The sequence below is a fragment of the Phoxinus phoxinus genome (genome assembly GCF_949152265.1).
Source record: "Phoxinus phoxinus genome assembly, chromosome: 2".
Classification (NCBI taxonomy): domain Eukaryota; kingdom Metazoa; phylum Chordata; class Actinopteri; order Cypriniformes; family Leuciscidae; genus Phoxinus; species Phoxinus phoxinus.
In genome coordinates this window covers 34,479,002-34,492,667 of record NC_136877.1, presented here as the reverse complement: position 1 = coordinate 34,492,667, position 13,666 = coordinate 34,479,002, and the positions used below count along the sequence as shown (strand labels likewise).

Sequence of the window (13,666 nt, the reverse complement as noted above, 5' to 3'; positions counted from 1 at the left end):
ACTTGTAGAATCACCACTGCAATCCAGCACTGCAGAAACTCATTTTTAGAAATGTAACGTTAGTTCAGCTGACAGTTTCAATCTCATTAATTTGCTAACCTTCTACCAAATGTCTATTCAGTTTAAGACTTGATTGAAGTTTCCAATCACTTGTATTCAGTGCAAATGAATAGAAACACTAAAAATGTTATTGTCAATTAAAGGGGTAGGTCACCAAAAAAAGGACACATTTCAGGACCATGTTTTTATCAACATTTAACGATTAACTGCTTTTTCTATTTTAGGTTTTTCTAAATCGCCAACACATTTGTGATTTTATTTTTATTTTATTTCTCTTTTTTTAGATGCAGAATAATTCTCTAGATTACTTAATGTACTGTCTGTGGTAAATATCCACCAATTGAATTGATGCATGTTGAGTGAGAGTGTCTTTCCTGCATCAAAACGGGTCTTTTCTATTGTATTAGCGTTAATGGATCCTAAATGATATTTTAACCAGAGCAGTTCTGGTTATCAGAATGACTTTTCAGGAATATGCAGTACCTTCCGGAATATGCATTTAATCATGAGGGCGCATAGGTTTCTCATGACCTACTGAATTACTGGTTATTCCTTGGCTGTTATGCGGAGGAACTATTATGCCTAATGACTCTTATGAGATGGCTACCCTTACCATTATGGATCCCCTACCATGTTTAACTGTTAGCAAGCTATACCCATCCATGAGCTTTGTCTTTTCACTACTGTTCTATGCTGATGCAGTTTGGCTTGACAACTGTGTGGAGTTTATTTGCACATCTTTGGAGTATTTTGTCTCTGCAAGGTCTTTGCATTTTTCAATGTGAGATGTCATACTCACAAATGGCTCGAATTGCCTGCCACTCCAAGTCCTATATGTTCAAAGTAGTAGCTCTGCAACGGTGTCGGCTATGCCAAGATGCGTGCCACAAGCACATTTTTCTGCACAGTCTGGGTCTGAAATGTCATATGGGAATCAGGGGGTGGTATTGATTTTGTGTTCACACTTGTCCTATTTCAACACAGTCTGTTTGGCAAGGGACTGTTGCCATAACGACTAGCCTGTGGGTTGTCTTCCTTTGTCATCTGCCCTGACAGAGCCCAGTGTGTGGGAAACTGCCTGGAACTTTGGACAATGAGGTGCCACTTTATTTATTTATTTATTTTTTCGAAAGCCTTTATGCCTTGTCCTTCAAAACGGCTTCCGATGGGCACCTAAAACGTGGCTGCTTGTACTAATGTGATTTATTCTCCTGTATCTTGACCTGAACCTCCCACGCTTCTGAAGCTCCTCTCTGTGGGCCGCCTCCGTGGATGACAGGTGGCAAGTTAGTGCTGCTACAGTTCACACCAAGTATATTAATAAAATATTTGAGTACACCTGATCATGCTGAAAATTGGGAGAAAGAGAGGAGCAGGGAAGTAAAATAATGCTGAAAGAACAAGAGTGGGGGAGAAACTAGAACGGATGCAAAAGTTAGACGGTAAAACATTTCACACACTGTATGTGATGTGTAAGGCCAATTGTGCATCGTATTTGATATGTCAGGCTAAATACTGTACGTGTTTTAATATAGCGCAATAAAACACTTTCTCAGTTTTCATGGGTTAAGATTTGTTTATTTTTATTTTTTACTGCTGCTGGGAATGTTTCCGAAGACAAAGTCTACTGTACGTGAGCAGGACACAGTGCTGCATTCTGAGACTTACCCTTGAGCAGATTTCTGTTCAGGTTTATTTACTTTCTCAATGTGCTAATATTTCAATTTATTCCAGCAAATTCAAATGACAAGGATTTTCTGTTGCATGTTTGGTAATATTTAACTCTGAGAAGGGAAAATGTGTCTCTCACTAATCTGTAAACATCTAAACAAAAAATAAACAACTTATGTTAGGCATTAGTTCTTAAGATGTTAAGTTATTTAAAAAAAATAATTTCTTTCAAAAAGATGCCTTTTTGGCCTGTCCCCATATTTGCTATAATAATGTGTGATTAAACATAAACAAATTTGTGAAATGTGTGACCCCACACAAAAACATTGCTGAAATGTATAGTCATATATATAAATAGGCTAAATAAATATAAATATATATAGGCTATATGAAAAAAAAATTATATATATATATATATTCTTCACTACCTTTCTGGGCCTTCTGAGTGGTGATAATATTGTTGTCTAGGGGGTCAGAAAGCTTTTGGTTTTCATCAAAAATATCTTAATTTGTGTCCCGGACATTAATGAATGAAGGTCTTGCGGGTTTGAAACGACGTGAGGATGAGTAATTAATGACAGAAATTTCATTTTTGGGTGAAGGACTGTTCCACAGGTGCATGTGCAATAATTGTGGATGTTTCATTGAACAATCAGGAAAAACATTGTTTAAACCCTTTATAATAAAGATCTGTAAAGCTTATTAGGATTTTACAAAATTATCTTTAAAATACAGTGTCCTGAAAAATGAGTAAAAAAAAACAATAAACAACTGATGCATTTAAGAGGCTATAGATGTTCCCTTTTTATAGCCTACTGTAAAACATACAGGTGAAACTCGAAAAATTTGAATATCGTGCAAAAGTGTATTTATTTCAGTAATTCAACTTAAAAGGTGAAACTAATATATTATGTATGACTCATTACATGCAAAGTGAGATATTTCAATACCTCTATTTGTTATACATTTTTTTTGATGATCATGGCTTACCTACAGCTATGAAAACATTTTCACAATATTCTAATTTTGAATGTGAAATTATAACAAATAAAGGTATTGAAATAGCCTATCTCACTTTGCATGTAATGAGTCATACATAATATATTAGTTTCACCTTTTAAGTTGTTTTATTTTTATTAAAAAAGGCATCCATTTAGCCGGCTAATTGAATTCCCCAATAATTAGTAAACATCAAGGAGAGCAAAATAGCTAAAAAGGGATACAGTACAGTCTTGAAGAAATATTTGAACAGCTGTTTACATCTGTAATGCTGTGCTGGAGTTTGTAATCAATAAATGACCCTCTCATGTTTATCACTGTTCCTCATGTTCCCGGTGCACCTAATTGGTCTCTTCTCATCAGTTCGCTGAGGCCCAAGAGGAAAGAGAGAGCATTGCACTCAAACCAAACCACCACTCACTCAATCCTGGTTCTCGCATCGCCTCTCCTCTTCCCATCTCTCCCCCTCTCCTTAACTCAAAATCAAAATAGATGGTGGAAAACTAGCACATCTGGCCGGGCGCTCTGCAACAATAGATCGCATCGAGCTGGAATCGAGCCTGGTCATGTCAGCGTCCGAGAGCTGCTAGAGATTCGGTGTGTTTTCTTGCTTTAGCTTTCACAACGGCTGCCGAGGGAGGACCGAGCGTCTGTCTGGGCTCTCCAACGAGCGGAGAAGATGGCCGCCATTAAGATTTTAACCAGCGCGGGGCTTTTCTTGGCGTTTTCCGCTCTGGTCTTGTTGGCTATGGCCATCTGCACCGATTATTGGTACGAGACGGATGCTCGGCGGCACCGCGAACGCTGTAAGAACTACGCAAACAAGCGGAACGATCCCGGATACATTTACATCTCAAATCACAACTTGCCACTCCAGATGCCTCCAAAGGGCTATGAGAGGAAAGCGACGGAGGCGCGCGTGAAGCGACACGCTCCGGCATCGGCGACGGCCATGGAGTCTCACTGCAGCCGCCAGTTCAACTCCACGATCTCCGGTCTGTGGAGAAAGTGTCATCGCGAGGGCTTTGACCTGGAGACCGAGGATCTCATTTACAAAGGTGAGTTGCTTTCTGTTTTGGGGTGTCTTTGTCAAGCACTAGAGCCTCGGTCCAGGCCGTTATGTTTCGAAGCGAACGGATGTGGACGTTCATCCAGCGGTAAATCTCACATTAACATTTTGCCCGACTGTTATCAATGCCATTCGGATAGGCTGGTTCTCCCGTTGTCTCTGTACCTACGTGGCATTAGCCTTCGCTTAGTAGCACTTCCTTTATTAAGTTTACTTGTAAAGCGATGTCAACAGTGAAGGGAAATGAGGAAGGCCTGAATCGGATCCGTGTCGCTGTCCGAGGTGCTGAATTCAGTCTACCTGTGCTGTGCCACTTGGACAGGCGGAACAGAAACTGCTTAGAGATCACCAAAAAGAGCATTTACATAATGCTGCACAGAGCATACGTGTATTTATATACAATTTTAAATTACGAATATAGAAAATCATAATCATTAAAAATAAATTATGAGGATATGTAATAAATAAGGATGTCTGAGATGATATATAGGATAATTTCTTTGATAACCTAGTAGAAAACGTCACAACGAAACCTGCTTTATTGTTACACACTGATTTGACAGACAATTTTTTTTTTATAAAACTATTTAAATAAAGAAGGAATTATGCCAAACTACCTAAACCACCTTTTCTATTTCTTTTCTTCTTATTTTTTTCTTCTATTCTTGTCTGACTAATATTTATTCTGGTATAACAATAACAAAGTTCAAGGAAACTCTGATGCTGCATTATGTACACAAAAACAATATATACATATTGTACATATATATATATATATATATATATATATATATATATATATTATACACTGTGGCATGTAAATGTAGTAGCCTAGTGAACATAAGTGTTTGTTTTGTAAAACAAATTACCTTTTCTAATAACACTGTGTTAAAGAATACCTAGACTATATAGTTTATCGGATAACAATATCCATAAGATGATTAAACTTAAAGCAAATGTATCATGTTTTACTTTCCTCGTCATATGAATACTGATCTCATAAGAGGCTTACAGCACCCTCGTCTTCTTTGATAAAGATCTCATTTCACGTTATGTTCAGGCCTTAAATATTAAGTGTGAGCTCTTACAGCAGCCATTTCTCTTGCTGGGTTGCAAAGAGAAGGAACGCTGCTCACTTGACCATATCTTCATCAATAATTTGTTCATTGATTTTCCCAGGTCACCCTAAGTGGCTCTGTAGATGTCATGAATGATGAAGTAGTGATGGTGTGCAACCACTCCAGTTAGACTGTGAGCCAACACCCAGGAAAACATTTCTTCCAGATGTATAGTCCAGTTTATTCACCAACCCGTGTCAGCCCAGTAATCTTTGTGTTTAGATAAAGCAGGCAAAACATTCTTCCTGATTGTCAGTGATACATACTGAGCAGAATTAACATAATTGGTTCTAAAAAAATACAAATGGTAAAACATCCTATAGATGTTTACTTGTCCTAATGGTTAAAAAATATCTGAGCACTGTTAATCAAAACAAACTGAAAGTGATGTTTAGAGAACTGGAACAGTTCAGACTCAATCGAATCATTATAGTACACCATGTGTTCTCCAAATGTGAAATATTTGAAACATGTCAGAATGTTTTAAAAACTGAATAAGACAAGATCACATGTCATGCTTAATACTGTAGTTCTCAATAGCAATACATTTAAAAAGCTTATAAAATGTGCTATGCAAATTTGAATTGTATCCTAAAAATCAGATCCGCGCGGGGTATTGATTCTTGTTTCTTTTGTTATAACTTTGGTTCGCCAATTAAATTGAAGTCTCTTTGTAGAGTTTCTTTTCATCAGATTTCACAGACATGTTTTTCCTTGTTTACACAAATAAGAGTACAAGAATGCCTTTTCTTCAGCAGAGAAATGAACAGAATGTGCAAAGTGTCTTTGTAAGAGATTCCTGGTTCCTTTGATGTGTCAGTTTGGGATTGTGACATGGAACAAGCTGTCCCAATATATTTGACACATAGATATGATAAGCATGACACAATCTGCTCAGCTCACGCATGAGGTCTGTACTCGTCATTTCATCACAGATCCGTATAGCAGCAAACTCGATGTGTTTTTGTGCCTTAGAAAACACTTTGATGAATGAATTTAACAGCCAAATTTCTGTAAAGACTAATTAAATGGCAGCACGTCCTCTCTATCCTTGACTTCACCTCTCATCTCTTGTTTTTGTCTAATCCACAATATGTCTATCTCACCCTTTGACCCAACATGTTTCTGATGACTGAGAATCATCTGAGAATCCAGTGAAGCAGTTGTGCAGCATTTGTGTTTATATTGTTGTTTATGACATAACAAAATCACATTCTGTGGTAGAAAAACAACATCTAAACTAGGCTTTTTTGATGCAGCAAGATGTGGTCATATTTCGATGGGCTATTGAGAACCAACTTGATGTGTGTTTTAGTAATACAGTTGACTGTATCTGCATCATGAAATCTCTCTGAAGAAAATCCCGGCTGTATTAAAGTATTTGTTATTGTGCTTAATATCATCCTAGGTTAGCTTCCAACAGAAGGTTCTCAATATTTTTCAGGTTACACATATATAAGAAATGTCATTATTGCTTATAAGTTTTGGTTTTATTGCTGACATTCATTTGACATTTTCTTGTTTTGTTGACTCTAAAACTTACTTAAAGGAGGTAACCTGTATGAGTTTCTTTCTTCTGCTGAACACAAAGGAAGATATTTGGAAGAATATGGGTAACCAAAACGTTGTGGGGCGCCATTGACTTCATAGTATGGAGAAAAAAATAATATGGAAGTCAATGGTGCCCCACAACTGTTTGGTTACAAACAATCTTCAAAATATCTGGTTGTCTGAAATAAATGTTGCATGTAGGCAGAGAATGCAATCATATAGCTATATACTGTAACAGCTAAAACATCAAGAGATATTGAGGCATCCAAACAAAATGGTGGCCCTTTTTATAAAACGTGCTTATCCACAGATTTGAACTTAGAGTGTGCGTATACGCTAAAATCCACACCGTTTATATTTATACAAAACGGTCTTTGGCGTGGAAAAGTGCTTAGTGCCATGCAAGTGTCTACGCAGACGTACACACTTCTCCTTGTGCCAGAGAGTCGGAGTTCTGCAGGTGTTTGGAAGTCTATAAGCACTTCTCGGGTAAAGGATTTGGACGTTGACTGGTGCTCTTTTATATGCGAATGACATCAGTTAGGCAGAGATCTAAAACTATTCAGCTGCGCACAATTTCAAGATCATTTGAGACTGATAAATTCCCCATCTGGATGAGAGGCGTACGTTTCTTTTGTGCGTACGTCCGTTCTCTGAATCACAGCGCATAAGAACATTTGTGAAATGATCGTAAGATCAAATGTAGGATGATTTCTACGCAACATTTTATAAACGAGGCCCCAGATCTTGCATCACCGTCACCTAGTCTAACAACTGAAAGAGTGTAAAACCATACCACGCACTTTGCAACACTTATGAATAGAACATGAAAGCCTGCTCTGATTTATGCAAATCAATCTTAGACCAAATCATCAGCTTGAGGAATGCTAAAAATAACGCTGATGTGGGTGAAAAGAACACAAACTGTACCTTGAAAAACCCTGCATAGCCTGTGGGGACTGGGATGTATAGGCACAACACAGCAAACTGTGGAAGTCACAACATTTCATGTTATCTGATTTACATTTGAGGTTTCTCTGATAAAGATTTGAATTTCTACCAGATTTAAGTCCTGAAAGCTTATGAATGAAAATGACTGTTTCGGCTTCATAAAGTGCAAGTTAATTATTCTAAGGTTCAGGATTCATACGGTTCTCATCAGGGAGGAAGGCGATCAGCACTATACACATCTTGTCTGATACACAACACACTTACGTCATTCAAGACCTTACAGTGCCAAACAAATGTGTCTCTATCTCACAATGTTTTTTTTAAATAAATATAATTAGTAATGGTAAACATGCTACTGTTTAGGACTATCCATATAACATAACCCTTCAAAAATAGCAGTTTTGCTTTCATAGGCTATATTTCACAGACATTGGTCATTGCGGTTCAGGCATTCTTAAATACTGAGGGGTTTATGGTATTCAAATTCTACAACTGAATGAAGTAGGTTTGTTTTTAAAGCCTGTTTCTCTAATGTTACATGAAAATCAAATCAATATGTAACTGACATTTATGACCCTGTGCATTTGATCATGTATGCCTAATTGCTCTCCAGGAAATGCTTTAATTAAAGTGAATACAAGCATGGGCCGCTTTGCTGCATTTTATGATCACAACAGACCTGCTGTTCCTCAGGAGATTAAAGCCTCAGACTCATTTGCTTTTCCTAAACAGTAAATGCTGTAAATGTCATGAAAGAGTGCGCTTCTTGATTCACTGTTTTGTTCAAATAGGTTTGATTCAGAGATGCACCCCTGTAAAGTATCATTACACCTCTTCAATCCTGCCTCGAAACCTTCCCGTCAATATCACCAAGACCATCCGACAAGATGAGTGGCATGCTCTGCGTGAGTCTGGCAGACGCTTTTTTTACTTGTGTCAGATATACACAATTCATATGTGCGGTTGATCAGTTTATTAATTCATAAACAGTTCTGTCTGTGATCTGCATGTTTAAAGACAATATTTGTGAAACTGTCAACTGTGCACACACACACACACTATACACACTTTTTCCTTATAAAGGGATTGTAACTGATCCTTCTTCAATCCCCAGTTGTAGCAATATGTTTGTAAAATTGTTGTGACACTATGGATTAATGGTTTGGAGAATGAATGTATGTATGGATGATACTTTGTAACGCTCCAATACATCTTATATTGTTTACTTTAAACAAAAGCACATTAAAGCACTAAAAAAAGATTCATTATTTCACCAAAAAGGTCAAACATTTTATACTGCCTGCCAGCCTGTACCGACAAACACAGAATATTCTCTGATGTGAATATTTCCCTCCTCTTACTTAGATTTACTGATTTACCTCTACCTTTTTTTGGTCACACTTTAGACTAGGGTCCAGTTCTCACTATTAACTAACTATTAACTCCAACTTTTGCCTCAATAAACTCATACTTACTGCTTATTAATAGTTAGTAAGGTAGTTGTTAAGTTTAGATATTTTTGGGTAGGATTAAGGGATGTAGAATATGGTGATGCAGAATAAGGCGTGGTTTAAATATGTGCTTTATAAGTACTAATAAACAGCCAATAACTTGTTAATAGTGAGAATTGGACTCTAAACTAAAGTGTTACCCTTTTTGTAAATAAATACTTTTATTCAGCAAGGATTATATTATATCCCTCTTCGTATTTCGAATCAATAATTTAACATATATATATATATATATATATATAAAATGTATGGGTATAATAATAGCATCGTAGGAATTGGTTGCTTTCTTGATGCAATGGTATTAGTTTCATTACTACCTTTGTAGTAGTATATCTATGAATGTGTGTGTGTGTGTGTGTGTGTGTGTATATATATATATATATATATATATATATATATATATATATATATATATATATAATAAAAAGTCCTTGATGAATAAAATAAAAGCGAAACGTAAATATTTAACATGCAGTTAGGCTATATAAGCCATCACTAGATGCTTATAAAGCCCCGAATAGCAACAAAAGGGTCTTGATGATAGTGTTTTGTGCTGCAGATCTGCGGAGGATGACAGCAGGTTTTGTGGGCATGGCTGTCTCTATCATTCTTTTTGGCTGGGTCATCGGAGTTCTTGGATGCTGTCAACAACATGATCTCATGCAGTATGTAGCTGGACTACTCTTCCTCATGGGCGGTAAGAGACAGAGAGTGTGTTTGTGTGCGTGCGAGAGAGAGAAAAAAGTGACGGAATGTAACTTGACTGCTCAGTTATGTCGCCATCTAGTGGCTGGTTTCTCATACAACATTATGTAAATACACAAAGGTGCTTTGAAAATAGATCAAAAGCATGAACTCTTTGCATCCTATATTTGTGATCTAAAAGGAAAGTGTGTTTCATGAATGTTTGATGATACATCTTGAGTAATTTCCTCTCTGACAGGAACCTGCTGTATTATCTCCCTTTGTACGTGTGTGGCGGGCATTAACTTTGAGCTGTCCCGTTACCCACGTTACCTTTACGGCCTTCCAGAGGACATCAGTCACGGGTACGGCTGGTCCATGTTCTGTGCCTGGGGCGGACTGGGTCTCACCCTGCTGGCTGGTTTCTTATGTACGCTGGCCCCTTCTTTAAGCAGCCCCTTGGCCCGCACCACAGTCCACAAGTCCAGGCACGAAAATGGGACTGTGTGAGCAGAGACTTCTGGAGAAACATTGCAGCAACATTTTCACAACATGTATACAGCGTCTACGTAAGGACAAAGCATCTGGCCTATTCATCATCATGCGCTATACTGACTGGATCATTTTCATGACTTTCGGGCTCTTGTTGATCACCGATGTCAACACAACTTGTGCACACCGTCCATTTGATTAAAAGGTTCAAATCTGTAAATGGTATGGACACTGCTGAGTCAAGATGGAGACACATGCACAGACCACCAAGCATCTTCCACCCCCTCACATGTCTCACTCTGGTCTTTTGTGACACACACACACACACACACACACAAACCAATGACATTTTTCACTGCTCTGCTTCATGACAGAGAAGCGAGCTGGAGGCGACTGTCTTCTCTCCAAGAGGATTCATAATAAAATGGTGCTCTCTTTTCAAAATTTCACAACTGCACAGAAATCTTTTCAAAGACATCAAGAGAACAAATAAATCCACAGGTTTTCTTATAGCTGACAGATGGTGTGGAGGAGTTTAAGCCCAGAATGAAGTGAGGAGCAACAGAGAAAAGTATTTCTGTCATTCAAGCTTTGAAAAGCACATTTCCTAAGGCCTCAAAGAGTCTGTACGTGTAAAGATACTTCATTTTGTCCAGATTTCAGGTCTACATTTGTATGAGATTACGCTTACGGATACAAATGGAGACTTTTCTCTCTTTGTTACATGATTGTAACGATCGGTGACCTGGCTTGGTCTGTGGTATAGCTGATTTGAGGAACCTGACCAAATTTACTACTTAATGGCATGTGAACCTAATTTGTTTTCGAAAATGTTTGTGGGGGTTATTTCTGAACGTCATTTCTCATGAAGCCTTATTGCTGTTATAAGCACAACATGCTTAGAATCAGAGTGACACGAGAGCTCCGCACCTTCCAACCACGACTGAATGTTGTTGAATAGTCAAGATACAATTAAAGCTCTTGATGCACATGCAAGTTGAGGATTTCTAAGGGATTTCAGTGTTATGTTTAGTCACAAAAAGTGATATATGAGCCGGTCTAAATACAGAAAGCATAATGTACAGAATTTAAATCAAGATGATGGATTGCAGGTGTTTAGTTTGCTGCAATAGCTACATGACACGCAACAAGCTATTAATGTTTACATCATGTAATGTTTTTCCAACCAAACAATATTTCAAACAACCCAAACAGGCCTGGAGGCTTTAATATAGTAATAATATAGTAATGTCTTTTTAAGAGTGAGTGTGTCTCCACATTATCATGAATAATTCATATTGATTATTCTCTCAGCAATGGATATTATTTATTGAGGACGCTACTGTGAAAAGCACAGTTACCCTAAATCATTGAACATTGCCGCACATGTCTTTGTCAAATGTACATTCATAGTCTCACGGACCTCCACAAAATCCAGATCAATGCTTGAGAGTAACGTACTGATGTTGGTATTCACAGTGGGGATATGTAAATGCAATAGTTAACGTAAGACGGCAAATACTGTGGAAGTATTCTGAGTGCGTATTTTGGGAAATTGTAAATGACAATGTTTGAGGGAAACAGGGGAGTCCAGTTCCCTTTATGGTTGTGTTTTAATGCTATACAGCTGATTGGCACAAACATTTACTGTATGTCATAGACATAAAATGAACAAAGCCAAAAGAACAAATCCCTTTAGGTAGATAGGAAAGTGTTTTATTGAGTGTGAGCTTTCTGATGACCTGCAGATCATGTATTGACATGGAGACAAAAAAGGAATAAATGGCACTTAGAAAAGATGAAAATGTGAATGTTTTGGAGAGGATAAAAAAAAGAGCACAAGAATAATGTGTAACAAAAATAGCTTCTCAAATAAAAGCAGCTTCAGGTGTTTTGTCACTTTTGGGGAGATATGAAAGACATTTGTACAAATGCTGCCATTTTCTTTGGCAGCGGAAGTAGCACCACTTTTTTTTTTATTTTTGGGTATGAACTGTTTTACTGGTTCATTTCATAAGGAGAAAACAGGTGTCATTGTCTCGCATGCCGTCATATTGATTAATTTCAGTGTATTTAGATTGTGTCCATTTTTTTTAATGACTTATTTTATTAAATAAAATGTTAGTAGCATTTTATCAAGAGGCACTTTTCATTTATATTTCATTATTTTTTAATTAAAATACTTTTCAATGTAATAGTCCCCCCTGGACTTCAGTTTGGCTTGCAATATGAGTAGCCTACATATACAAGAGTACATGCTTGTGTAAAACAATTAATAATAATAATCCTTAAGGGAAGTAGGCGAGTCTGGTTTAATATACTTCCGGTAACACTTCACAATAAGGTTTCATTTGTTAACTAATACAGTTAACATGAACTAACATTTAAAACAAATATTTCTAAAGCATTTGTTAGTCTTAGTTAATGTTAATTTCAACATTTACTAATACATAATTAAAATCAAAAGTTGTATCTGTTAATATTATTAAATGGACATGAACTTACAATGAACAGTTGTATTTTTATTAACTAACGTTAACACAGATTTATATAAACTGTAACAAATGTATTGCTCATTAGTTAATATTTGCAAACGTTAACTAATCGGTCCTCATTTTAAAGTGTTACCATATTGCATTGTTATCTTTTCACAGTCCAACAAATTTCTACACAGAAAGTTCATGTTGCCGTAATTCTACTGAAATACAGCTCATCGCTTGATGTAGGGCACCACCTAGAGGATCTTTGTGGAACAAGTTCATTTTAAACCCTTATTCAAAAGAAATTACAGAAGTGGCTTTGTAAACTTAAACTTCAAAATACAACATAACAACCATACATCGATTTAAAATAAAAAGTTACAATAAAATTAAAAATAAAGTAAATTGGCTTCCCAGTTAATGATTTAATATTAAAGATTCTGCCCTTTATGCTTTTAATATTTAAAGAAAAAAAAAGTCTTAGAAATTCTTAATATCTGTGAACAAAAGGAACAGATGTTTATAAGATGTATACTCACAAAACCAGTCACAAGGGTCAATTTTTTAAAATTGAGATTTATACATTATAAATACACTTTCCACTGATGAATGGTTTGTTAGGATAGGACAATATTTGGCTGAGATACTACTATGTGGAAATCTGGAATCTGAGGGGGCCAAAAAAATAATAATATTGAGAAAATCGCCTTTAAAGTTGTCCATTTATGTTTGCACTTTTACAGCATCCACTCACAAAAAAATAAATTTGTATATATTTATGGTAGGAAATTAACTAAATATCTTCATGGAACATGATCTTTACTTAATATCCTAATGATTTTTGACATAAAAATGATTTTTGACATTATCGAAAAATCGATAATTCAATGTATTGTTGCCTATTGCCACAAATATACACGTGCGACTTATGACTGGTTTTATGGCCCAAGGTCACATATAAGACCACAAAGGTCAATATTCTTTTGCATCATGCCAGGTTTTACATAGGACTTCAAATGGTGACCCAAGCCCAATACCAAAATTGTGTAAGCAAACAGAATGTTCCAAAAACTCAGAAAT

At 36.6% G+C, this 13,666-nt stretch overlaps 1 protein-coding gene across 1 annotated transcript; it reads left to right on the top strand.

Moving 5' to 3' along the window:
* Positions 1-3,016: 3,016 nt before the first annotated feature.
* Positions 3,017-10,146, top strand: tmem276b (transmembrane protein 276b). The gene is made up of 4 exons (XM_079605532.1): positions 3,017-3,788; positions 8,211-8,324; positions 9,490-9,627; positions 9,874-10,146. Exons 1-4 carry the CDS (start codon positions 3,410-3,412, stop codon positions 10,122-10,124), a joined length of 882 nt encoding a protein of 293 aa, XP_079461658.1. The 5' UTR covers positions 3,017-3,409; the 3' UTR covers positions 10,125-10,146.
* Positions 10,147-13,666: the final 3,520 nt, after the last annotated feature.